Genomic DNA, 27817 nt, shown 5'->3' on the forward strand with positions numbered 1-27817 from the left:
AATACAGCATGGTTCATTTTAGTTTCTGCTCTCACATGCCTTACTCATTAGGCTCAGCGTCCCCTCCCTTAATCCCGCCTCCTTCTGCCAAGAAAGGCAGAGAGGCATGTACACGCACCATGATTGACAGGCCACCGGGCCAGTGAGCGGCCACCGCCGAGCAGGAGGATTCCAGACGGTTCTGGAAGCTTGTGTCAGGAGGATTTCTGGAATGGTCATAGAGGGTATAAAAACCGCACCGTTACACCAGTTTCCATAGGAGCATTAGCAGTCAACGAACCTGCGAATAAGGAAGGATCTCTACACATCTTCCTCAGGAGTTTTGGGCAAACCAAGGTAAATACAGCCTTCCCACAGACATTTGGGATACGAAAATATTACACTTCCTGAAATTCAGATTTAATAGTGCTAAATGTTAGCTTATTTGACATTAATTTATAAACGAAGCTGACATTTTTGTCATGTCTGGATAGAAAGTGAGGCTAAAGTGAAGAAAGGGTGAAATCTAGTTACAGCACTTGGTCTTTAAAAACTGATTAAAAAGTATTAATATCTGCTCTGAGAATATTAATGTCAGCTTCATAAACGGTAATAAGAATTTGATTCCTATTGTGCCTCATTTCAGAATTCAAACCTGCCGGACAGTAGCCACATGGCAGGATGCTTTAGTGATGCATTTGGGAGGAAGGTGTTATGTTAAGCAGGGGTTTAACTGTTTGAACCTTAATCAAATTTCCTGTGCTAAAATTTCTGCAAGATTTTTTGGGCCACCTTATCCTTGTACCAGGTTTTAATTCCGTGCAAAATCAGTAGGTACAGAGTGTGCATTCTTATAATCTCGTCAGCTGTATGAGAGGCGGAGCTTTTGATTCCTATGGAAACTGCTAGAGAGTTCTTCTTGCCTCCTCGTACCTTCTAGAAACTTGCACTTCACCTGGGAAACCAGCAGGTGGAGTCATTTCTGCTGATACGGATATGCTATTCGAGCCATGTGTTAATCTCTGATTAGCCAATAACCAAGCAGAGATTAAATTCACAGTCCAAGAAGGGAAAAAAAGGTCCTTGTACCTTTTTAATACAAAATTATGAAAGTAAGCAAGAAAGAAACCCAGGAAAGTCACTACATCTACAGAGAATTTGCTTTAGTTTGAACTGCTGTTAATTCCTTAATGTAACATCGAGGCTACTTAATAAGGATAAGCTGTAACTGCAACATCTTACATAAGAAGGATTGGCAGTGTTTTTCAAGTGTACGTTGCTGGGATGCAAACATTTAGTGTCATAAAAAGAGTATTTTATATTGTGTTCCAGTCACTTTAGTCAATGTGTTTTCTAAAAATCAATATTTGTTCTCCGCCTTCACTCAGATGCCTGAAATGCATGACCAACCAATGGAGGAGGAGGCAGAGACCTTCGCATTCCAGGCTGAGATTGCTCAGCTTATGTCCCTGATCATCAACACTTTCTATTCCAACAAAGAGATCTTCCTTAGGGAACTTATTTCCAACTCCTCAGATGTAGGTTTTCAATATTAGTCTGTGTTGCTGTGTTTATTATTTAAAATAAAAAAATTAAATTACATGCTTTTTTTTTCCCTTAAGAAATTGAATTATATTATTATCAATACAGAATAAATTCTGGAATTTGTTTAAACAATTAACATTGTGTTTCGTTCCGTCAGGCACTGGACAAAATCCGCTATGAGAGTCTCACTGATCCTTCCAAGCTGGAAACTGGCAAAGACCTCAAAATTGAGATCATTCCCAACAAAGAGGAGCGTTCTCTAACCCTAGTTGACACAGGTATTGGCATGACCAAAGCCGACCTGATCAACAACTTGGGCACAATTGCAAAGTCCGGCACCAAAGCGTTCATGGAGGCTCTGCAGGCTGGAGCTGACATTTCCATGATCGGTCAGTTCGGTGTGGGTTTCTACTCTGCCTACCTGGTAGCCGAGAAGGTGACAGTCGTTACCAAGCACAACGATGACGAGCAGTACGCCTGGGAATCATCTGCTGGTGGCTCATTCACAGTTAAAGTAGACAACTGTAAGTGATATAACCCAGAATTTGAAGTGAATTATTAATCATTTAACCCAGTGGTTATAAAGTATACTGACCTATGGTCTTCCTCTACAGCTGAGCCACTGGGACGTGGAACTAAAGTGATCCTGCACCTCAAAGAAGACCAGACAGAATACCTTGAAGAGCGAAGGGTCAAAGAGATTGTTAAGAAGCACTCACAGTTCATTGGCTACCCTATTACGCTATTTGTAAGTACTTAAGTCATATTTAATGATCCCATAGAAGAATTAAATTTGTAACTATTGCAGATAGCTTCTGCACTTTAGACTTCTGAGAAAGTTGCTCAATAAATCTCTGAAACACTGATATTATAAAATAGTGACTCCCTAAGGCCAGGGCTGGACTGGGACAAAAAATCGGCCCGGGCATTTTGACTACAGACCGGCCCACCAGGTATTATAGGAAAAACCATAAAGCCTTTGAATGAAAACAAACGCTGTTGTGACAGTGATGTACACCATCTTGTTGGTATATGTATGATTTCTATACGTTGTACATCAGATAAAAACTTTGGTTGTAAGATTCAGATAATTATTTAATAAAAGCTAGATATTTTAAATGAGAATAACAAAGAAAAGTATTTCTTTGTGCCCCCCTTTCCCTGTTAATGCCCCACCTGGCCCCCTGGCAAAGCTTTGCTAGACCCGCCCCTGCACAGTTACCAGCTGTCAGCTACTTAGAAAAGGATCCTGGTGTTATTTGTCTCTCAGAAACAGTTCATAACTTCCCTTCAACTCATTCATGTCACCTAAAAGGTAAACCTGTTTCTCCATCACCTGTTCAGCTCTGATGATTCAGTAAGGACATCTCCTGGTTTCATCTTCATGTTTCCCACTCACCAGATATACAAACCGATATCATGACCAGAAGCTTTACAGCTGTGGCTCCAGCAAACATCAGCTGATACTAGAAATTAATATTAAATCAATTCTAACAACAGCTGATCTAGCTTAAACGTGCGGCTGTTGTTTAGCGCGACATCCGCTGGTTTCCTCTGTCTGGCGCAAAGTGGGCGATAAATAAGCAAGAGAGAAAAGCTGATCAGCTGATCATTGATCAGTTTTACGATTGAATGAGAGAAGAAGAGACAGCTGACAGCGTAAAGACAGAGAAAAACTCCAGCTTTGTGTCTTTTTCCATTCTAGCTGCAGTACGGGACAAACTGTTCCTTTTCACCTCAATACGAAATGCGTGATATTTTCTCTGAATACGGGACAATTCCATTTTTCAGGGGACGGTTGGCAACTCTACTAACTAACCTTATGAATGAAATAAAGTTCACTATCAGTAACATAGCACCCACCCAGCTGTAGAAACTCTGTCATGCTAGCTAGTATGCAGTACAAGTTATTGTAACTGACGGTAAAAACTCAGCACAACGAAAATAAACTACACCTAAATTTGGTTTATATCTGACCCAGATAGATTGCAGGTCATAACTTCTTACCTGAAGTTCAGTTCACCTGACACTCGGACGGGCGGCCGCCTCGGGTCTCTGCTCCTCCTGCCTCCCCTTTCCCTCATCCACTGGGCCTCTTGTGGCAGCTCCGCCATAGCCACCACCAAACAACTGAGTTATTTTTACACATCTGCCAGCATCTGGCCAATCCATCACCTTTCATTGTTTATACTGTTATAAAAAAATTAATTAAAAACAAAATCATCGGCCCATAAAAACGAAAAATCACCATCGGCCCACCAGGCAAATGCCCGGTATGCTCGATGGCCAGTCCAGCTATGCCTTAGGCTAAGGTGTAGGGAAATTCTTTAGTGTGTGACCAAATGTATTTTCCTTCAGGTGGAGAAAGAGAGGGACAAGGAGGTGAGTGACGACGAGGCAGAGGAGGAAAAAGAGAAGGAGGAGGAGGAGAAAGATGAGGAGAAGGATGAGGACAAACCTGAGATTGAGGATGTTGGATCAGATGAAGAACATGACCATGACAAGTCAGACAAAAAGAAGAAGAAGAAGAAGATCAAGGAAAAGTACATTGACCAGGAAGAATTGAACAAGACCAAACCACTGTGGACCCGAAACCCAGATGACATCACGAATGAGGAATATGGAGAGTTCTACAAGAGTCTCACCAATGACTGGGAAGACCACTTGGCTGTCAAGGTTGGGCTTTTGAGATGTTATTTTAAAAATACCTAAAAATGTAGCCGTACTTATAGGAGGAAAATTGTGTCTGATATAATGTAGTCCAATATATAATCACTTTAATTAATTTATTTTTTTTGCCCAACAGCACTTCTCAGTAGAGGGTCAGCTTGAATTCCGTGCCCTGCTCTTTGTGCCTCGGCGTGCTCCTTTCGACCTCTTTGAGAACAAGAAGAAGAAGAATAACATCAAGCTGTACGTGCGCAGAGTCTTCATCATGGACAACTGCGAGGAGCTCATCCCAGAGTATCTCAGTGAGTATTAAACTATGGATTACAATTTCCCTAACAATAATAGAATTATCATAATGAAAATGACACAATGGAATCTTTAGAGTTTTAACAGTTTCCTTTCTGCTTCCTATCAGATTTCATCAAGGGTGTGGTGGACTCTGAGGACCTGCCACTGAACATCTCCAGAGAGATGCTGCAGCAGAGCAAGATCCTGAAGGTCATCCGCAAGAACCTGGTCAAGAAGTGCCTGGAGCTTTTCACAGAACTGGCTGAGGACAAGGACAACTACAAGAAGTTCTACGAGCAGTTCTCCAAGAACATCAAGGTCAGTATCCACAGCCTTGACTGAGTGAGGTGCAAGGTTACCAGATCTTGTCTTTAATTCTTTTGCTTGAATAATTCAGCTCTAGCAGTATGAGTATTATAAAGTAGCTTAACAACAATTGAATGCAGCCAGTGGTAGCGCCTGCAACTTTTTTTGCACATTCAGTTGAATAAATCTGCACTGTTGATAACAGTTGACTGTTTTCCTTATTACAGCTTGGCATCCATGAGGACTCCCAGAACAGGAAGAAGCTTTCTGAGCTTCTGCGGTACTACACATCAGCCTCTGGAGATGAGATGGTGTCCCTGAAGGACTATGTCACACGTATGAAGGACAACCAGAAACACATCTACTACATCACTGGTGAGGACACTTTTAAAACTGCCAATCAAAAGCATGCGTTCGGCAAACAAAACTTGTCTCATGTGGGCAATATGGCATGAATGAACAACATTATCATGTCTGCGTTTCAGGTGAGACCAAAGACCAGGTTGCCAACTCTGCCTTTGTGGAGCGTCTTCGCAAAGCTGGCCTGGAGGTCATCTATATGATTGAGCCCATCGATGAGTACTGCGTCCAGCAGCTGAAGGAGTTTGAAGGCAAGAACTTGGTTTCAGTAACCAAGGAAGGCCTGGAGCTGCCTGAGGATGAGGAGGAGAAGAAGAAGCAAGAGGAGAAGAAATCTCAGTTTGAGAACCTATGCAAAATCATGAAGGATATCTTGGAGAAGAAGGTTGAAAAGGTAAGCTGATGAAACCAAATGACAATATAACAACGGAATTTGTTTTATTGTTCAACTGATTGATACCGGTGGCTTTTGTTTTCCTCTGCAGGTCACAGTCTCCAACCGCCTAGTTTCTTCCCCTTGCTGCATTGTCACCAGCACATATGGATGGACGGCCAACATGGAGAGGATCATGAAGGCTCAGGCGCTTAGGGATAACTCCACCATGGGATACATGGCAGCAAAGAAGCACCTTGAGATCAATCCTGACCACCCAATCATGGAGACCTTGAGGCAGAAGGCAGAGGCCGATAAGAATGACAAGTCTGTGAAAGATCTGGTCATCCTTCTTTTCGAGACCGCCCTGCTCTCCTCAGGATTCACACTGGATGACCCACAGACCCACTCCAACCGCATCTACAGAATGATCAAACTAGGTCTTGGTGAGTATCTGTTAAATCTTGTATCTTTTGGTGGTATGTTTGCCAGTAAACGAGTTAACCCTGCTTTGCTGACTGATCTGCTCCTATTTTCCTTCCAGGTATTGATGAAGATGATGTGACATCTGACGATAACACCTCTGCACCCACTGAGGACATGCCCCCTCTTGAAGGGGAAGATGATGACACATCTAGAATGGAAGAGGTGGACTAATCAGCTTCCATTTCCTGTTTAGATTAAAAAAAAACTAATGTTATAAAAAAATTAATGTTAAATGTTGTAAATGAGCCTGGAATGTCTGTTCCTAAACACTTTTGATGACCAACGTAACTTTATTTCCACTTGCGTTGACCACATGCAGTTCAGTCATTCCTTTAGATCTTTAGAGTTTTCAGATCGTCATTTTTGTTTTTGTATTGAGTTGTATTGATGCATTTGTTCTTTTTGTATTTGACATTCCAAAGTTTGTTCTTTATTGTAAATATAACAAAACACGATACTGTTATTTGAAACGGTGCAAAAACCATTAATAAAGGTTTACCATGTTAAGCTATTTGGTTACTTGTATTGTTACTGATGAGTGAACACAAGTCTTGTGTTTTATGTATAGTATGCTGCATTTTTAGATTGGACAAGTGGATTAACCTGTCCTATATATATATATATATATATATATATATATATATATATATATATATATATAATTTTTTTTCATGAGAAAATCAATGAAACTATTAGTGTTCACTTGTAGTCGAAGAACTGCTTTAGACTTTGTTCTCAGCAAGTAGAAAACTATGCCAGAAGGGTTTCTTAATTCAGCTCAAATGAAGTACAAACATTATTTTAGAACCTTTTTTTCTCACCAGGATTTTTTAAAGACATTCGTTATCTATCATTTGACAGAAATTTGTATCTTGATAAATATAAAGTGATGATGTGATGTTGTAATTTCCATGTTTGAAATATACTGTTTTCATTTACAACCAGTGAAGTCAACACTGTTTACACATAAGCTACCAAACCAATGCTTGCTTAAACAGAGTGAAGGAAAGGGAAGAATCACCCCTTTTTTCTTTGCTTCATATGAATGAAGCATTGCCCTTGGGCAGATTGTTTGCTCTCCAGTTGCCCTTTTAGTTTCTCCATGGAAAAAGCAAAAAATCTTATGTAATAAAAAGCAAAATGCTTGAGGGGAAGTCAAGAAGTAGCAGATAAGTCTGATAATTATGCCTTTATTGGGAACAAATTGAAAGAAAGACAAACGGGGAAAAGCCAAAAGAACTCGAGGCTTCTTTTTTTGGCTATAATTTGGGAATTTGTTCATTTTTACGCAACCTCACTAAAGTCTTTTCCACAGTACTGATATTTCTTGCCAGATTGAAGCTACAAGGATATAGATGTTTGTGTTGAAAAAGTAAAAGTGGACAGAGAAACTCCTAAAGAGGAAGGAAAGGCTTATATAATACATCATTGCTGTAGTCAGATTCATCCAAAAATAACTTCCTTTTTTTGTCTCCTCTTCTACTTTTCTGCTTCTTATTTATCTTTAAGCTTCTTCTAAGATACAAATGATCAAATTAAGGCTTATCCATTTTGTTATTTGTGGAAAGGCACATGTTTAACTCATAAGTCTGTAAATGTTCTCAGTCATCCAGGTCATCGCAGTCTAAGGAGCTTGGGAAGAAAAGAGTCTGGACTCTCCACCATTTTACCCTATAACTGAAGAAGCTTCTCGGATGAGTAGTGAAACATCTTCAAGCAACCTAAAGAAGTCCAGACGCTTTTCTTTCCAAGCTCCTTAGACTTTAACTCATAAGCTTAAACATTGATTTAGATATTTTCATGCATTCCTCAATGCTTTTATCCTATATGTCCAAGTCATTTTACACGTGTGGGTTCGTGTTAACCACCAGTAGATGGCAGTCGTTATGCATTCAACGAAGGTTCTACCAAGCTGTTCAAATATTCTAGAAAGCTCCGGCCTAGGGGTCTCAACCAGCTGAAAGAAGAAGGTAGGTAAAAACGGAAAACTATGACCACTATGGCGATCGTGGCTCAAGAGTTGGCAGTTTGTCTTGTAATCGGAAGGTTGCCGGTTCGAGCCCCGGCTCCGACGGTCTCGGTCGTTGTGTCCTTGGGCAAGACACTTCACCCGTTGCCTACTGGTGGTGGTCAGAGGGCCCGGTGACGGAGCCTCACCTATGTCAGTGCGCCCCAGGGCAGCTGTGTAGCTTGCCACACACCCGTGTGTGAACGACTGAATGTAGTGTAAAGCGCTTTGAGGTCCGTAGGGACTAAGTAAAGCGCTATATAACTATAAAGGAAAATTATTTTGACATATAACGAAGATGGGTCAGCCTGGTATAAAATGTTATAATTTGTTTTCACCATCCGAGTCTACCCAAAATTCTGCAGTATACTACTACTTCTACTGCTACTACTACTTTAATAATAATAACAACTTTATTTATATAGGATTTTTTTAAACCTAGTAACAAATTGCTTCACAGTTTGGATAAAATCACTCATTAAAGAGAATTCTACATATTCAAACACATGGTTATGCATCCATTCCTGCACTACACACACGCATTAGAAAAACAAGAGCCAAAAACACTGGGAGAAACGTTAAGGAAACGCAAACCTATGGAGACGAGTTTTTAGCAGATTCGCTCCTGAAACTATGGTATGTGCCAGGATTGTGATGCTCAAAGATTTTAGAGGAAAAATTGAATAAGTAAAATAAAAACTGTACCTGAACATGTATCTGTAATGAAAAAAAATATATATACACTGCCAACTCATTATGTGGGAGGCACTGGTTGATTTTCCATGGAATGACCATAGGAAGTATGCTGTCGATGGCTGTAATCCAAAGTATCGGAAGCCTGTAATCCCATGTGTTGCTGTCCTGTCACCGGCAGGGTGCGCTCTCGGTGCCTTTACACTGGCCATCGTTAGCGTGACGCGCCAGAGTCAGCTGACTGAAAACAGCCAATCACAGCGTAAGGGCAGACTGAACCGCCTTGCAGTGTGCTGTCCTGAGAGTTGTCAAGGTTTTGGTTGTGGAGTATCCGTGAGGGGAGCAAGGGCGGTTACGCTTGTACAATGCCGAATAAAACGAAAAAAGATAAGGTGAGTTAGACAAAAGCTAGCTGGCTGTGTCGATAGTGAATAAACTTTGCACGAGTTACATTTCATTGAATTTATTGATAATGTGCCGGGTGTGTAATACGACATTTTTGCTACCAGCGCAGTGTCCCATCACACAAACGTTAGCCAGCCTGCAATTATTACCTGCTAGCCCTATCCTGCCATCATGTTAGCACTTGGCACGTTGTGCAGTGTTATGTAAATAGAGCACCCTTATCTTAAAGTGATACTTACATTGCACGTGTGTGTTATTTTGGTGAAAATTTAAGGACTTTTAGAAGCTGAAACCTCGGGTCGTGTAACGTGAGCTAGCTAACAGCAGACTTTACAGTGTGGTTAAACAGGAGTGCGAGACTGGGTGGGCAGGCATGCTATATTTAGCTTGGATTTGTGCAAGGCGGCATTCACCGATTGCATTCACCTGATGTTGTCAACCAATATAAACTTCATTTATTAAATCAAGTTTTTAATCTTTTGATTGAAAATGTTTTTGCAGGAGTCTCCCAAGTCTGGCAAAGTGGGGAAGAGTGGAGGACAGGAGAATTCAGAACATGAGGTATTCTAACAAGGAAAACCACTCTAAGAACACATAACTTTATTTTTATTTAAAATGTATTTAACCCTCAAATTGGGACTTTTGAGATGTCAGATCTCGTTTGTGATAGTCCCCTGCCCAAGAGAACAACTCAAACAGAATGAGCATATACATTACCAAAGACCCTAAACACAGAGCGATATATAACATTCGATTAGATGGAGAAAATAGAAACTTGTAAATTATATATTAAAAGCTAAACAAGCAGTTAAAAAAACCCAACACACCCTAGACTCATCACAGATCAAACAGGGACCGCAAGGGTTGGGGATAACCTTTTCAACTTGATGTAATTACCTCCAAGTCATTTAAAATTAAATGGAATTTAGTGACACCACCTTTGCAAGAGGAGTATTACATTATAATTGGATTATTACTGCATGATAGTGGTCTCCAGTATTAGTGATTGTGCTTGCAATAGAAATGAACGTACATGCTGAACTTATTTTTTCAATTTAAAAAAGATGAAGAGGGACACGATAAAGCTCATCAAGTTTTGTGTATATCTAGTTTATTGTCTTGTTATCAATTCAGTGTTTTGTAGATTACAATTTATAATGTTGCTCCTGAAGTGTCGATTCAGAATACTTAAATGCATCACAAAGGCCTCCACAAACCATGATGCCTATGTTATCTACTTGTGGAGAAATTGTATATTTTTCACTTGACAGCAAGTACTCATGCAAAAGGACAGGAAGCCTCCTGTGGAGTGGAACAAGAAAAGCTTATTCTATTTTAGGTCTCATGATTCTTTGAACTCATCAGGGGAAAATTCTTCTTTGTGACCAAATTTGCTGTAGTGAGCAAACTAATGATGGATATGAGTCACATGAACACCATAGTGAAATATGGGAGTATGGACTACTTGTCTTGGCCATCTCAATTTGAAAATCTCAGTCCATCACAACTGTGGACTTACTGTAATATTGGAAAAGCATGAACTTTCTGTCATTTAATTGTTTATCTCTTACTTAATGGCTTTGTAGGAGTATGAATGGGAGTAGGGAGTGATTTATCAATAGGAATCTATGAACTCCTTCATATTTTGTAAAGCTGTCTGGCGTGCAGGATTGGAGTCTTTGCCATGCTCATTCTGGTCCCTGGGCCTTACATTTGACCTCCCTGTACTAATAAAACTAGTAAAATGGGTTGAGTTCATCAATATTTCACCCATAATTACATGGTTGACCTGTCATACAGCGGCTTTAAGCAGAAAGCTTTACTTCAAAACACAAATTTTATTCAACATTCATGAAACTGCTGCCTCGTGATTTTTCTAAAGTAGGATAGCTATTGCTATTCATAAACCACTTGCTGCTAATGCATTGATCTATGATGTTCAGTAATAAAATTCCTTTGAGGAGTGATGTGTTGTGACTTGCTATAAAACCTTTTTGCTTACATCTGGATTAGGACGCATCTGGGAAAATTTACCTTTGGCCCTCATAACAAAATTGTTCAACATTGAGTTTGTCCGTCTGCATTACTAGCATCTCATGTGAATCATTGCTTTGTTGTGCTGCACAGTCATACACTGCTTGTAAAAAATAAAATAAAATATGAGGAAATTCTGTGGCACCAGGAAGATAGTATAGTTTAAACAATGTTTAGTGTTTCCCTATATGTGCAAAAGTTCACTTCAAGTTCAGTGTGAGAGTCATTACTTTGTTCAGTTGTCATTTATGATCCGACTACATTTTCTTTTCTGCTGTTTTACTGTGTGTTTGTGGGGAGGAGCTACCCACACTGAGCAGAGAAAAGGAAGATCTGACTTCCTTCATTCCTCAAACAACTAGAGGCTTTTTTATTTTTTTTTTAAAGGAAGGCAAGCATTTGAATGCAGTTATGTGCGTGTGAAATGAGAGCCGGCAGCTGTTTGTGCTGCCTAGAAAGCAAAAGGTAGTCCTGCTCTTGCACAGATTACAATGTTCTCAACCAGGCTGTATTCCGGTGTCACCACAGATGGACTGAGCTTAGGTGGCGAGGTCTTTTGAAGTCCGCCCAAGTACACTTGACTCATTTTAACATTTACATATTTTTCTTTTCATCCTTTCAAGAGACCCCCCCCCCCCCCCCCCCCCCGTGTCCGATTTGCATATAAACCACAAAGGCACACATACACACAGATTATGGTCATGGCAGTTACTCAAATTTTGTATTGTATACAATATGCAACTTGAGTTTTTACAGTAGTCATTCACACTGGTTCAGTGTTATTGTGCCAAGAGATCAGATTCATTTTTATGAGCTTCTGGACTTGGCCCCGAAGCTGACATCCAGCATGTCACACTGACAACAAAAGGTTTTGAAGCTTATCATATGCCTATGATTATGTTTTTACCATATTATAAAAAGATGAAATGAAAACTTTAGGCCATGACTGTATGAGCTAAATCTGTGGGAAACACACTATTTTATTGCCTTGTGTTATATACACAGTCCAGTTTATTGAGTTATAAAATCCACACTTGTCAGTTAGCAGATAATTTCATTAAGCTTTATATCTATTTCAGAGCTTTATGTAGTTATGTAGTTAAAGCTCTGATATAAAACGCAAATATACATTTGCGTTTTATATTTACAATTACAATAAAGGCCGTATCTGTTCTATTTTAAAACCTGTCCTTTAATGACAGCTGGTTAACAATTACATATATTAGTCATCCTTGCCGACCTACCGAAATTTTTTTTTTTTTTCAAGCTGAAAGTTTCAGCCTCTGCCAGCATTAGACTTGCGTGTCAGCAGCCATGTATTAGATCAGCTAGTGCACCAACCTGTGTCAAATTAAAATCGCTGGGCTGCAAGCTGTTGTCACCGCCCCCACCCTTCCTTTTTTCCCATATGCTCTGTCAACCAGCAATGCATAACTGTAAAGGCTGTTATGTAATATATATGTAGCTTTCATTTGGCTTGTTGTCAGCAACCATAACTGACAAATGAAAATTTGAAGCATTAAATGAGAAGAACCATAGATGACAGATGTTTCTACTTTGGCCTAATATACTTACATGAGTTAATTCAGATCTTTCCAGTACATTAATATGTAATCGAGTTCATAGCAGAGGTCAGCACAGCGGTATTTTCCACTACACACAACAGCTTTATAGTGGCACAGACTGATTGTCTGTCTTGTAGTGTGGCTCAGACTGTGGTCAACTTTGTCTGGGTCTTAAGTGAATTTGATAAATCTCTTGTGACTCAGACTGACACAGCTCCACAACTGCATCAGGCGAATTAAGCTCTGTGTCATCAGGTCCACACTGATAAATGGATCCTAGTAGGAAGGCTGGATCAGTTGAACTTGCTGCTTTCAGGTGATCCCACATCAGGATGATGCACTATTGTAAAGAGCAATTGTACATTAGAGTAAGTGTAATTGTACATTTGGTAAACAGTTTTGTTTTTTTAATGAGCATTTTGTCAAGTGGATGGTAACTCGGTGTATATAATTAAAACTACCAGTTGTGCTCCTTGGCTGGTGGCTGCATCCACACATTTTTATTAGATTTCTACAGAGGTTTATTCGCCCATATTTTATACCTGCATCTTTTTTTTTTTTTAGTGTGTCTTTGCTCTTATGTCCGTGTAACTAATGTGTGTTTTCTCTTGTTTCAGCAGAGCTCTAACAGGAAGACTAGCAATAGTGTTCCTCCAACAACTCAGCTACTAAAGGGGAAGCAGCCAGGTTCCCAGACACCTGTCAAAAAGGACAAGAGGCAGAGCTCCTCTCGCTTCAGCTTGAGCAACAACAGGGAACTGCAGAAACTTCCTGCTTTTAAAGGTATTCACCTGTGCGACAGTCTGAAATCCATTTTATGTAATCACATAATGAACTACAGAGTGCGCTCGATTTGGGAGAATTTGCATTTGTTATATATTCATAGAGAACGGAGTTGAGGTAATGTTTTCACGCTTCAGGGTTTTGCACAGAATTCAAAAATCAAATCAACCAAATTTGGCAGGTGGAGAAAAAACTACCTGGTCTACCTGTGTATGTTTAATATGTAAGAAATGTCTCAAATGCAGATCTAGATAAGTGCACATCTCACAGAAATATGTACTAACAAGCACATACTCAATTATTTAGTCACTCCTTCCCCACAGAAGTGCCCATGAGCATCCCTTGCTGCATCACCCCCATTTTAATACCAGGCTGAACATGACATTATGCAATATGTGGAAACAAACAGAGGACAAGCATGGCATGGATTTTGCTCTGGATTTAACCCAAGCATCTATATTTAGTGGTAATCCAGAGATAAAGCTTTAATTCCACGGCCCTTGTGTTTCCGAATGTTGCCAGTGAGCAGATAAGACATGTCTGCCAGCTACTACTATTCCTCCTGCTGTCTTTCCTCGTGAACTTTACAGATGTATATGGATATTTAGTGTCCAAGTTCAGTGCCAGATCCAAGAGCAATGAGCAAACACTGCTGCGACACAGTAAATGCATATTGTCAGCATCGTCCTGTGTATACATGGATGACTGCGCGCATAATTTCTCAGTACTTTAATTAGAGTTACCTAACATAGTGGTATGCTTTATAGACAGTTATATTGACATTGTTGGCTGTTAAATAATCATGTAATTAAACTTCAAAAACAATTTTATAACTGATAGTGGCAATGGCACAACAGGAATTGGTTATACTGTTTCTGTTTCTTTCTAAATGTTCAGACTCAGGAAAAATAAGAATCTCGTAGGAAAAGGGTATTTTAGTGGTCCCCAGATGACTATTAGTAAGTGAAACAAAGTTGGGACATTGGAAATGTGCCCGACACTTTCAGAGTGGGTAGGGAGAATTATCCATCTCCTTTCAAGGACAGATATTTCCTGGATTGTTAGATTATTTACAGTTGATGCAACAGCAGTGTAAAGTTTTGGAACTGATGTAACCCCGAATTGTGGTGAATGCAATCTTGTTGGGTTACTTGCTCAAAAGTTTCTGTATTTGGTAAAAGATATTTTTCTGTGCTGTGTCTGTCTAGCAAACATTGAACACTCAATGTTGTGGACGTTCTGGCACTGATGCCGCGTGTGCAGAAAAGAGCGCTTTTGTTTTTGTTTTTCGTCATCGGTGGGAGGCTTGTAAGCTCACAGTAGAGCAAAGGCAGTGTTCTTCAATTTACGAATGTTATTTCTGTTTTTGGAAACCTTGGCAAGTAGAGCAAAGTTGGATTTCCTAAGGTGGCAACATGATAACAGGCCATTTATTGTTCATTGTGTCTTTTTGCTCTGCCATAAAAAAATGATTGTGTCTTTATCTTAGCTAGCCGTTACCTTTGTAACGTGTGAGGAAACCAATAGGCTTAACTTCATTTCTGATACAGCCTGCTCACTTCCCACACCCCAATGAGAGCTTTGATAACATTCTGCAAAACATTATCCCACAGTGGCCAAGAAGATGTTATCACTTAGTCCTGTCCAAACAGGCTCCTCGCTTGGCCTGTTTTCATTCCAGGCATGTTCACCACCTCCTGATGGAAACACATGTCCGTGAGCCTGTCCCGCAGAGCCGCAAAGTTGAGGCGAGACTTAAAAACCCTGACCAGAAGCAGGCCTTTCCCATGAACTTCCAGATTCGTGTGTGCTTTCTTTGACTGTATGGTTCAAATTTTTGCATTTGTTTGGACGATAGTTTGGTTTCTGTTGAAACTCGATGTGGCGAGCTGCCGTTTTTTTGTGTGTGTAGATTTTATAAGACAAAATACACAAATCCAAACTTGTGTTTTTGTGTTTGGCATTATGTTTAGCTGGAGATCTGTCTGACTGAGGCAAGTAAACAGGAGATTAATTCCTCTTTCTTTGTCTCATTGCAAGTGTTATATACATGTGCCAAAAAGCACAGAACAACAACAGTTGCTCCCTCTGTATGGGTTCTCCTTTAAAGCAGGAGCTCTCCTTCATGGAGCCTTGGTCTCACAGGGTTTGGTGCCACCTTGTGGCTAGAGTGTCAAATATGAGAGGTGATGTTGAAAGACATAAGTATATCTACTTGTAACCAGTTTTAAGTTTAAAAACAGATAATACTTTTTAATCAGATTTTCTATTTTTTATTGAGGGTACAGTTAACATAGTGTATGAAATTTACAGTCCTTAGCTTTTTAATGAGACGATGCTTAATGGTAATGCAAAACTTTCCCATGTTCCTTTATAATGTGAAACTGTTTTAAGGGGCACTTTAATGGATATAACTAACAGTCTGCAGACTGCAGATATGCAAACATTGTACACAATGTAAAAAAGAAAACATAAGGAAAATAAAACACTTCAACAGAAGGACACCAGGAAAAGCCTTACAAAAACAACATAATGAAATCATAATGACCGAGAATGTTTATTAGTCTGTGAACAGTAGTTCGTGCTAACTCCGAGATATGTTTTACTGAGTAAACAGTTGGATGAGAGAGAAATTGTGTAGAGTAAAATGTTACAGATAGTGACGAGGCTAAATGCCTATGTCACGGCAGATTCTGGTGGGTACAGGATATAAAATATTATTTTTATTGTCACAGGTTAAGTTGGGACATTTCTGCTCTTTTATAAACATGTAGCTACTAGTATTCAAAGTAGTTTGGATTTAGTTTATGCTTCACAAATTGTTATATGTTTCTCCTGTTGTTGTGTTTCTCCTGTTGAATGAGCGTAGTTCATTGTAAATTATTAATTGTCTGAAATGAATCTTATCGGTGAGAACGGTACACGGGCTTCAGCACTAGTCAAAGACACAATGGACACAAATGACGAAGCACGGAGCAGGGACAGCTGGAGACTAGGGATGGGTACCGGTATCGGTTCTGACATAAACGGTAGTAACCAGACCGAAAAGCAGCTCACATTTCGGTGCTTTATTTCGGTGCTTTTTTTTCCTGAGCTGTGATACACTTTAGATTCTAGCCAATCATTTTACGTTTCCGAGGATAGTAGGCGGGGCCAGGTACGTACGTTCTTTTAGAGCAGAGCTACAGATTAAAAATGCCCAAGGCGAAGTCTGGCTGTACTTCACAGCAAAAGATGCAAACTCAGCAGCCTGCAACAAGTGCTTTAAGCTGATACTGTGCAAAGGAGGTAACTCCTCGAATCTGATGAAACACCTGGCGACGCATAGCGTTTTTTTAAAAAGCCGAGAAATGCACTGTATTTGATAGCTTGCTGCGAGACCTCACACCTCACCTCACTACTGCGGGTGTGGTGCCTGTTATCGGACCCGGAGTTAGCAACATCCCCCAAAAACCCGAAGAGGAGAGTCCTGGCCCCTAGCCCTGCCAGTGTAGCAGAAATGATGACGGATGATGATGGCAGCAGCAGCCGTTCTTCTCTGCATGAGTAGCTTAATGTTGTTAGTGTAATTTACGTTCAGTAGGCTAACCACGTTATTACATTAATGCACGTAAGGTGAACTAGAAAACACCATCATAGTTGCATGCGGCTGTCTTCTTGTTTGATGGCAGATACTCCCTTCACCCTGGCCAAAAAGGCTAAAATGACCAAAGAAAAAGTGGGAAACAGCTAAAGATGAGAGCTTTTTGGATAAAGTTTGTTTTTTTCCCCCATTGTTTAAGCACTGCTTCCAGTCAAGAGTGATACCATAAATCCCCTATAGCTGCAGAAAAGGCTAACATTGTTATCTTTTTACAAAAAAACAGCTGAACATGAGAGGTTTTTGGACAAAGTTTGTGTTCTTCATTCTTTAAGCACCGGTTCAAGCACCGTTTAAGCACCGGCACCGTTTCAAAAGTACCGGTTTGGTACTGGTATCGGATAAAACCTAAACGATACCCATCCCTACTGGAGACAGTGGGCTGTCCCAAGTCTAATAAGCTGCAGTGCTTCTGACAGTTCACAGAATATAAGAAATCTGCTGCTGACATGTTGGTGCGACATATCACAGGGGACTTTCAGAGGTTCATGCCTCAGAGGGTTGGAGCCTTTTTTTTTTTGGTGTCACACTGTGTACCAACAGCTAGTTATGTTTGACTTCTTCAGTGTACAGTCATCTTCATTTTGAGGGATAAACAGTAAAGATGACAGAAGTTATATGGTCAGCAGTTATGTTTTTTTTAAGCATTTTTTCAGCCTAGCACTAGGGAGACAGGATAATGACAGCAAACATGTGAAGATGTTAAAACGAAATAAGTTGTGTGTTTAGTTCTGCTATTGTTACCTGTAATACAGTTGTTTAGTAGGTGTCACTGACTGTTAGCAGAAAACACAGGTCTAAGTCAAACTACTAAAGTGTACGTCAGTCAGTTTTTATTTTTATGAATCAAAATGTTGCTTTTACTGTGGTTGTCTTTTAATTACATTCTAAAGCTTCCAGGAAGTAATCTTAACGTTAAATCAATACTTGTCATGTCATGTCAGAGAAACATCTTTAACTTTGAATACATGTGGAAGCAGAAAAAGGCTCCTACAACTCATGAGAGAAACTTCCCGGGTCAGACATTTCATATGAATAAAAATACAAAAAAAGTCACTGGCAGTGATCATGGTGTTAAAACTGCTCAAGCTGTGCACTGGTTTTGCATGACTGGACTCTTCAGCATTGCTTCTAGAAGGGTTTTGTAGCTAGAAGTCAGAGAATGAGACACATTGCTATATTTAAGCAGTGAATATTTCATTTATGCATCAGCAACATTCAGAAATGACAGGATCCTACTAAAAAACATGACACTGTACCTGAATTGGTGGTCTTTTGTTTGGAAGAATAGTAAATATTGAAAATGGTATTTAATTAATTCACACACATGCCAGTTTACTGTATCTGCAGGTCTAAAACTTGTTTTTGAACTTTAAAAGCTTAAAACGTTTTTCAAACTGTTGTACATATTATAATAACACATTCCTCAAGTTACCAGGTTTAAGCTGCAACATTAAATGCGATCTCCAAGCGTGTTTATCTTGCAGTCATCAGCCACAGGTGTTTTCCACTTGTGCAACATTTTTAGTGGCACAATGAACAAATCTGGGCTTTGTTTCTTAATATATCTGCTTCTAATGTGACTAATACAGATCAGCATGTATCATCGCTTTGTGATTCATCTTTGTGTTACGAGAAGAAGAAAAAATAGGTTGGATCTTGATAAAGATGTCTCTATCATTGGAAGCTGCCTAAGTTCAGCCACTGTTGAAAGAGCCCGTGTCCTCAGCTGCGTCGATCAGTCTGTTTCTCCAAATAGATCGGAGCCTTAAGCATTTACAGAGGACCATGACCTTGAAGATCAGCAGACCTGTGAATGAACCACTTCGTTGTGTATTTTAGGCAGTGCTCCTGATATCAATGATACGTTTAGAAAAAGCTCTGCTATAACACCAGCATGGTTTCAATCTCACAAGTTTCTTCGCATTTAAAAAATAGCACAGACACAGCAGAAAGCTCGACTTTGGTGAATGCATGTGCCAAAGTAGCATTTGTAATGAGTAATCCAGTATTTTCTTGTCATGGTCAGAACAGCAGATCTACAGATGGGATGCACTATGCCGAAGGTACAAAATGGCAAGAAAGAGCCCTTTATATGCCCAGATTAGTTCCTCCTGATGAAGTGCTCCATTATCGTATATATTAGGACCAACAACACTAGATGTTAAGTATTACATCCATTAGGGGTGGAGTTGTTCCCATTTTGTACAGTTAACTTTAGTGTAAGACTTTTTACATCCTCTAACCTGCAGACAAACACGTATACAAGCTCAAGGTTGTGTAGCAGGAGCAACAGTGGCAATACAAGAAGCGTGCAAGAACAAACAGCAGCCCGACTCGAACCACACCACACCTCCTGCACCTCCAGCGGAGAAGTACAAACCCACAGGGAGGAACTGTGACACCATTATGTGCTTTATGAAATACCACACAAAATGCATTTTGCACAAACATTACATTAGCCAGTGTTTTTTTTTTAAAGTGTGAAACTTCCAAAACAGTTTTGTGTGTTCTATTTTTCTTTTTTGAGCTTAAATGGTAAATGGCCTCTATTTGTATAACGCTTTACTTACTAGTCCCTAAGGACCCCAAAGCGCTTTACACATCCAGTCATCCACCCATTCACACACACATTCACACACTGGTGATGGCAAGCTACATTGTAGCCACAGCCACCCTGGGGCTCACTGACAGAGGCGAGGCTGCCGGACACTGGCGCCACCGGGCCTTCTGACCACCACCAGTAGGCAACGGGTGAAGTGTCTCGCCTAAGGACACAACGACCGTGACTGTCCAAGCCGGGGCTCGAACCGGCAACCTTCCGATTACAAGGCGAACTCACAACTCTTGAGCCACGATCGCCCCAAACCAAACCTCTGTGTAGAGTTACATCTGCTGGACAATATTATCCACAAGTAATGATTCCCCTAATTACTTTTAAGCAGTCAAGAGTATATCAATGTCTTCCTTCTTTGCATATTATGCAGAAACTGCATAGAAAAAACAACCCTGTTGCCTTGCTGTAGTTGCTCGGCCAGTTTTATGTAATCTTAGCTAACGCTGCCAATCACTGAAATGACAGCAATCATAGTGCAAAAAAAATAATGTCGCTTTTTGTCCTTCACAAAAGAGAAGTAAATGCAAAGGCTAGTATTCCATACACACATTTTAATAGAAATGTTTGTGGGTTGTCACACAGCGACGGTTATGAAATGTTCATTCTAATGGGGTAAGCAAAGTCTTTTTGTACAGTCTTTTCTCCTCGGTGGCTTTCTTATGCAGCAAATATTATTGGATTATATGTCACTGTAGTCCAAATCTGTTTAATTCACACCCATCTACACTGTATTTGCGTGGTTATTCTTCGTGCATAGGAATGCTTATGACTTTAGCTGAATCACTGTTTCGACACCTTGTCTGTATGTGCTTACTGTACTTTCAGTATGATGACACATACGGCATGCACAAAAACAAAATATGTCGGTGTATGTTCTGATTGTGTGTGTCTGTGTGCAGAGTTTTACAGAGCCCTATTGTATTCTAAGGGTGCAGTGGTTACTATATTTGGGAGTGCTACGCCAGTGACTGGGAGTATGGATTTGTTGCTTTTAATTGTCTGTGTCACCGACGTGCCCGCAAAGGTTTACAGTGCAGGCTTTTGTTCCCTAGTGCTGCTGATTCAAAATGTGGCTTTCTGCATATGCACATCCTGTGTTGCTCACATTGAGACTTCCTGCCTTCCTGTTTCTCTTGTCACATACACCTGGGCTCAGGCCGTGCTGCCGAAGAGCCATCTGTCATGCAAACACAGACACACGCACAAAGTTGGCACGCATGCTGGAAATGGCAGCAGACATTAAAAAAGGTCCACTAGCTGATGACCAGTGTAAGGTGACATTAAGCACTGAACACCTTGTTGTTTTATTTAGGTTTGCCAGTATGGAAAAGATATATATAAATCTCCTAAAGTTTGTATCTGTCTTGTGTGAAACTTGTATGAAAAGCATACAAGAGTGAAAACAGATGTAAGATCCCTTGAAAAATTATATAAATGAAACTTGTATGTTTTGGATACTTCCTAAAACAATATGTGAAAGTAATGAGAAAGTGGCTACTTTCATGAGTAAATCATATAAGCCTTATATGATTCACTATATGAAGCAAGCTAAAGCTGATGCAAGTCTTTTATAAGTTTTTCTTATTTCTTTTCCATGTGGGTGTTGTTGGGAGTTAAAAACTAAAAGAGAAATAAATTGTTTCCTTTGTCCTCTGCTTCTTACAAGCAACCTACATGTTGGTACAGTTATTTGTATTCCACGGTATTATTATTCCATTTGTGGTCATTTCAGAACCGGTTAAATGGAATTCAGGCGAGTTGTTTGTGCTTTAAAAACTCCTTGACAGATGTAGGTTCTTTTGGCCCAATCACAGTAACTGGCCCACCCCTTTTCTCCCCACTCCAACAGCCAGTCTCTTTCCTCATGTTTATTTATTCTGACAGCCCGCCCATGTGATTGCAGCTAACCAACCAGGTTGCTTCTGTGTGGGATGACATCACTAACTAGCTGGTTCCCTCCAGCAGCAGGGGAGCTTCATTTTCTGCTCAGCGTTCGTGCTAAAATGGAGGCTGGCTCCTCGCCTTAGCCTGGGCTACCCTCTTCTCTCCTGTTTCCTGCCTCAGCTCACTGATGTTGGCATGTACTAGAGCTGCCGGCGGGATGGTTCTGGATGGACCGAGCGCCAATGGGCCTTTCCAGCCTGTGGCCCTCATGCATTTTAGAGGTGAGAATAGGAAATCTGCTGCTGTGTACTGGTCTGTTTAAAGAAGAGGTGGGCTTGAGTGTTAAGCAGCCACAGCTGGTGATTTAAAAAAAAAAAAGAGAGGAAAAAAAAGCTTGATATTATATGTATCATTACTTTTGTGGAGGCGAGTTTAAGAGTTTTTTTTAGTGTTGTTTGCACGAGGGTTTTTGAAAGAGAAAGGAGGTGATTGTGTTTGTATGTCAGCGAGGAAGGGTTCTGCCAAGACATTGCAAAGCTTAGCTTTAGTTTAGAGAGGGGGGGGGGGTGTAAGATTGTTAGTTTTGAGTCTCCCCTCCCCCATCAACACTATTGATGTCATAGGAAGTGAGGTTAAAGCTTGTTTTTAGTTTGTATATGTCTGTATTGTATTGGTGCAATGTGACTAACGTAAGTGGAAAGGTTGTTTGATGTTGTTGTAGCTCCAGTGTTCTTTTTGAGTTGCTGTTGATTCAGACAAACTTAGGGAAGCTGGAAGCTGTCTCTAGATGAAGTGGCAGTGTGTGTTTAACATGCAGCCAATTATTTCATATGCTTGCTGCTGTCACAGTGATGTCAGTATCACGGTGTTGCTTATGTGGCTGTTAACATGGTCTCGTGACATTTAAATGCATAGTGATAATTACAGCAAGTTATGGCAGAAAGCCACCGGTCCCTCCTTCGGATATCCTGTGTCTGAAGTAACAGATGGTAAGCGCACCATATTTGCCATTAGGGACACTTTATTAATCAGTTATTTTCATATTCCGTGGTACAGAACGTCTGAGTCAAGAGTTGTGCTTAGAAGCAATTTGTGTTCGTGGCTGGTTTCCTGTATGCATGCTGGAGCTTTTAGATGAGTAAAGGTTAGTCACTGATCCATGCAGAGACGCTTGTGTGTGAAGTCTGCAGTTGCACAGCAGGTCTCTTAATATTTTAGGTCTGTTCAGAAACCCTAGTGCTGTTGTGTAACAGGAGCTGGTAGACCTCTCAGCACTCAGAGGCTGATGAGTCGAGGTGCTCGTGAGTCGGCCTGTAACAGTAATAGGAACAAAACTTGATGCAGGTGTACTAAGCCTCAAAATTTTATTTATTCATCTTACTCTTTTCGCTATAAACACCACATTTGACCACCTCCCCTCTACCCTTAATGACAAGTTTTGACACCTCAGTGTTTATCAGTAAAGATGTTGTTTGATGACCATTATGATGGTTTCTGGGTTTTTCAAAGGGTAGCTGAATAAGCAGAGACCACCGTCACAAATCTGCACACCCAGTCATTTTGTTCTATAAGCAGCTCAATTCAGAAAAGACCTTAAAGGGTTACTCCTTGTAGGATTTCAAGCGTTAAAATTTTGAGACTTCCTAGTAAAACAGATGCTACTATATTAACTTAACACTTATAAATATTTTTATTAACTTGCATGCATTTAGAGGGGATTGTTCATCATTTTGACAAGTATTTGTGCTCACTGTCCAAACAAGGCTTAATATTTTTTTTAAACACACTGTACGCACTTAAGCAGAAGCAAGCTGAATTTTAGTCATGAACACAAAAAGTGGTCGTGAGTTTTACTTTCACAGTTAGTGCACCTCATTGGAAAGGAAGACACTCTTATGTCAACTTGTTCCAGAAATACAAAATGGATCACCTTTAGTGTTCTCCACGGATGTTGTGGCAAAAGCTCAAGATCTTGGCTGATGTTTGACCTTTTACTGTGCTCAATTGGATCCTGTTTGCGGATATTAGTTTGAATATGGCAGTTAGTCTTCTAAATATAAATGCAAAAATCTTCCAGTTTTTTCAAAATATCTTATGGCATGTATAACTATTTGTATAAAAACAGACAAACGTAAAACAAGAGCCAACAAAGAGCCATTAGATAAGAAAGTTAGCAACAGTAAAGTAAGGAAGCTTCACCACAAAGCTTTGACACTGTAACAGTGTTGGGGAATTATAAAGCAAATACATTATTGATTCAATAAACCAAAAGGGTAGTCTACCTAAAAGAACTTATAGGATTTACAGGTAGCCCTCAGACAGCTTTGTTTCATGCTGTTTTAAATGCTAACGTTTCCTCTGTGACTAATGTGGAGGTGTGCTGTCAGTCGCAATTTGAGGTTCTAGTCTGCGAGCATTGCCTCCATTACTGAATCTTTTAGAATTGACCTATTTTATTGGTGCCAGCTGTTAACATTTTGTCTGGTATCAACTTATGCAAAGCAGGGTCTGCAGAGAAAATACTGTAGATATATAATTACAGATTACCGTGCTGTTTTAACTCTTTATTCCAAAGTGTTCAAGAAAGCCACGTTTATAAATGTATCTGTAAGATTATTGAGTGTAGCAGGGAGTGCTGACTGACTTTACTCCATGATTCATGTTTTGCATGATGCCTTTGGCTGACACTTTCTTCAGCCATAGCTGATGTGATCAGCAATTCAGCGGTCTCTTGATTCCAGTGTAGAAGCAGCAGACATGCGTCTCTGATTAGCAGTGGTCACCCCCCGGTCCAAAGTCCTGTCTCTGCCTGCAGTCACCATGGTGATGTAGGGTACACATGCAGATTGTTAATGGGGAGAAGAGAAAGACTCAAGAATCACAGACTGTGATGAAGAGATTAGTGCTGCCCCATAGGTGGGTTTTATAAGGTGACATTCTGTTTTAAGACACTAATCCCCGTGTTGGATGAAAATGAATGAGCACCAATCCACTTCTCTTGGTTTCATGGTATTTTCTGGAGCTTGGGAATCGGATCAGCTCAGGCTAATTCAGAGGAGAAGCTTCCTCTCTGTGACTCGTGTCATTTATTACAGGCTGCTACTGACAGTTTTGATCATTGTAAAGAAAAGGGAAATAGCTGTGTCCTAGTGAAGGCCCCATCACAGTCGAGTGCATAATGCTGTGGTTATTTGGTGCTATATAGGCTGCTTGTAGTAATGGCGTCCTTTCTACTTTTGTCAAAAAAAGGTGAAAGTAAGTTGCACTTTATTCAGAGCTCTTCTTCCTGAGTGCTGATAAAGGGAGACAGCACACATTATAGCTATTTCTAAAATTGCTAAAATGGTTACTTGTAGATTTAGAGTAGGTCTTGTTTATAAAAACGTCCGTACTTTCATACCTTGCACTGTTGCACAACTTATGATGTATGGAGTATGCAAACCCTTCAAGCTCTGTTCAAGTTCCCTCTGAGCAGTCCAGAAAGTTGATTGAAATTATGATCTATTTTAATATATAAGAATTCTGTTTAGAAGCTTTGTTATTGTCACTTAATTGCAGACAAAAAATGTTTTCATACTTTTCTCTAATCGTTCATATCTTTGAGGACGCTGTCAAGTGGTTATAAATCATTTAAACTGACACTGATTGGAGGTTAGCTCATTGTGCAAAATTCATTGGCTGCAAAAGCATGTAATAATTTTTTTTTTAATTGCAAGCTAATAATGATACACAGGTAGGTGTGGCCCCACATTCCCAGAGGGTGATTTAGATCTTTTGCATCATTGATGTGGTGATAACATAGCAGTCATTACCTCACTAAGATGAATTTGTTGCTTTTTGCTTTAATAACTAGAGGAACGTGTGGATGTGTGTGCAAAGTTGAGTTTGAAATCATTTGGATGAACAGTTTTCATTTTTTACTAAAAGGATTTCACAACAGTTGGCGCACGGATACGTCAGCTGGAGGGCTGCTCTACTCTGTGATTGGTTATTGCTTTAAGCAGCTGTGATTTGTTATTTGGCTGTCAGCAGGCTTTCATCACCGGGTACACTGGCAGCACAGAGAGAGCTGCTGTGCACAGTTGATGCATGGGGCACTGGTAACTTCATTATCTTCATGTGACGTGCCACCCGGATATATTCTGCTTTATCAACCAAAATGCTTATCTCCAAGCTAACAGCTGAGCTGCTGTGCACAAATTCACAGTTCCAGTGACGTCTGTAAAAACAACGCAGTCATGCCCAGAATAAAGCCAGCAAGTCGAAACGTTCTTTCCTCTGGAGAAGCACAAAATATGTGTATCTGGTGTTTTTATTAAAGAGTTTTCAGTAGGAAATCCAGCATTTCCTGAACTATCAAATAAATGAAAACGCACACACAAAAGCTGCAATCGTTCTGTCTCAAACAAGCACAGCTCAGTAAACCTAAAGTTATTCAGAGACATGCCTTGCAGTCTATAACATTATAAGTCCTTTGTGATGGCTCACAGCAAAATAAAATGAAGGGATTGCTTAGCAAAACATTTAAAAGTAAGTCAGCCTGTCAGTATCATTGCTGCTCTGTCTAATGTTAAAAATCATTGACATTTGGCTTTGTGAAGGGAATTTGAATTTAATTCCAGCCTTTCTTCTCTCTGTGTTTCACAGATGTTCCCCCTGCAGAGCAGGAGAAGCTGTTTATCCAGAAGTTGCGTCAGTGCTGCGTTCTCTTCGATTTCGTCTCAGACCCACTGAGTGACCTGAAATGGAAGGAGGTGAAACGAGCCGCGCTGAGCGAGATGGTGGAGTACATCACCCACAACAGGAACGTCATCACCGAACCGATCTACCCAGAAGTGGTTCACATGGTCAGTATTACAGTAAACAGTGGAAATGAGAAGCTTGGACCAGTTGTTTTTATTTTATTATTTTATTTTGACCTGGCAAATGTTTAATAAGTAGAGTATAAGTGAACATACTTAACTAAACTTAGTTAGCCATCTTTGTACTTTGTATCACTCAACTCCTGGAAAAAAGTAAAGCCTTGCATAAAAAGCGATTTGGTTACTCATATTGCAAAAGTATGTGTGGACTTTGTCTCGAAAGGCTACATCTTATGTCAACTTAACCTTCAAAATAAGAGTAAGGGAATTTTCCAGTTGTAAATAGGTCACATCATTGTCTGAGACGGAGGAAAAAATTTAAATAAAATGCAAAGTATGTTGCCAAGATACATGGGACTCCCACCCAAGTCAAGTTTAAGTGTGAGGAAACTCTGCCACCAGTGTTTCCATAAATGAAAGCTTTAAATGATTTAGAATAGAACATTAAAATCTGTGATGTACTAGTGCTGTGGTTCTATAGCTGATGATATTTCTCATAAAGCTTTTTATCCCATAGAATATGCAATGTGTAATATGGTTTGGGGAATGTTTTAGTAGTTTAGGTCTAAAAATATTCACTTACACAAACTCTGCATTGTTCCTTTATAATTGCTTTATTTCGTGTTAGCGAGATGTCACGTGTCACTTCTCTTACTGTAAAATTGTGTAAGTTGTAATTGTGAAAAAAGGCTCAGTGGAAGCCACATGGCCTCGAAGAGCCATCTCACCCGGTAGATTCCCTTTTCTTTCTTTTTTTTCATGTTTGTGATGAAGCTGATTTGTTTTCTTCAGTTTCATTTTCGCAGTATGGAACGAACATTTTGTGGTTTTCACTATATATTCAGATATATCATTTAAAAGCTGAGGACCCCATAATCAACACTTTCATTGGTAAACAAATGCACATAGCAAACGAAAATAAGAGGAAAATGCGTGGCGGGACTAAGGTTATAACTTTCAGCTAAGATGAGAATGTATTTGGTTTCTTGACAGTGAAAGATGGTTTTCACTTCACCCATTTTAGTTTTTATTTTGGTAGGTTTTTTTTGCCACGAATCTTTTAAGATCATTTAAATAATTCGTTTGCAACCAGGTGATCTGTTTGTTTTCTCCAGCATGTCTCTTGTTTGAATTTGTCTAAAGATTGTTTGTGTATTGCACACCCTAAATTGTTTGTACCCCTCAATGGTGTAGGTCTGAAAACTGCTCGTTTAATCAGGGTGTTGCCAGTGCAGCTGTGTTGGAGCTCCTGCTGTAGATTGGGAGGTGTTCCTCTTAGGTCGTGGTCTCAATGTGTTCCTGGTGCCAGATTTGCTTTC

The 27817-nt window shown here is 40.0% G+C and overlaps 2 protein-coding genes across 4 annotated transcripts in view; both read left to right on the top strand.

Moving 5' to 3' along the window:
• The first annotated feature begins 175 nt into the window (after positions 1-175).
• Positions 176-6518, top strand: hsp90aa1.2 (heat shock protein 90, alpha (cytosolic), class A member 1, tandem duplicate 2). Its single transcript, XM_085133653.1, has 11 exons — positions 176-336; positions 1368-1517; positions 1682-2048; positions 2139-2272; positions 3883-4200; positions 4331-4496; positions 4610-4800; positions 5016-5163; positions 5274-5542; positions 5634-5967; positions 6066-6518. Exons 2-11 carry the CDS (start codon positions 1368-1370, stop codon positions 6176-6178), a joined length of 2190 nt encoding a protein of 729 aa, XP_084989779.1. The 5' UTR covers positions 176-336; the 3' UTR covers positions 6179-6518.
• A 2454-nt stretch (positions 6519-8972) lies between these two features.
• Positions 8973-27817, top strand: part of ppp2r5cb (protein phosphatase 2, regulatory subunit B', gamma b) — a 29515-nt gene continuing 10670 nt past the window's right edge. The window contains exons 1-4 of one of the 3 annotated variants that reach the window (XM_085133654.1): positions 8973-9100; positions 9615-9674; positions 13330-13495; positions 26284-26483. In XM_085133654.1, coding sequence (XP_084989780.1) covers positions 9074-9100; positions 9615-9674; positions 13330-13495; positions 26284-26483 — 453 coding nt within the window. In that variant the 5' untranslated portion in view covers positions 8973-9073. Of the gene's footprint in view, positions 9101-9614; positions 9675-13329; positions 13496-19917; positions 21918-26283; positions 26484-27817 lie in introns of those variants that run through there. The other 2 variants (XM_085133655.1, XM_085133656.1) reach the window with 2 other exon arrangements.

Source organism: Neolamprologus multifasciatus, chromosome 15 (assembly GCF_963576455.1).
Source record: "Neolamprologus multifasciatus chromosome 15, fNeoMul1.2, whole genome shotgun sequence".
Taxonomy (NCBI): domain Eukaryota; kingdom Metazoa; phylum Chordata; class Actinopteri; order Cichliformes; family Cichlidae; genus Neolamprologus; species Neolamprologus multifasciatus.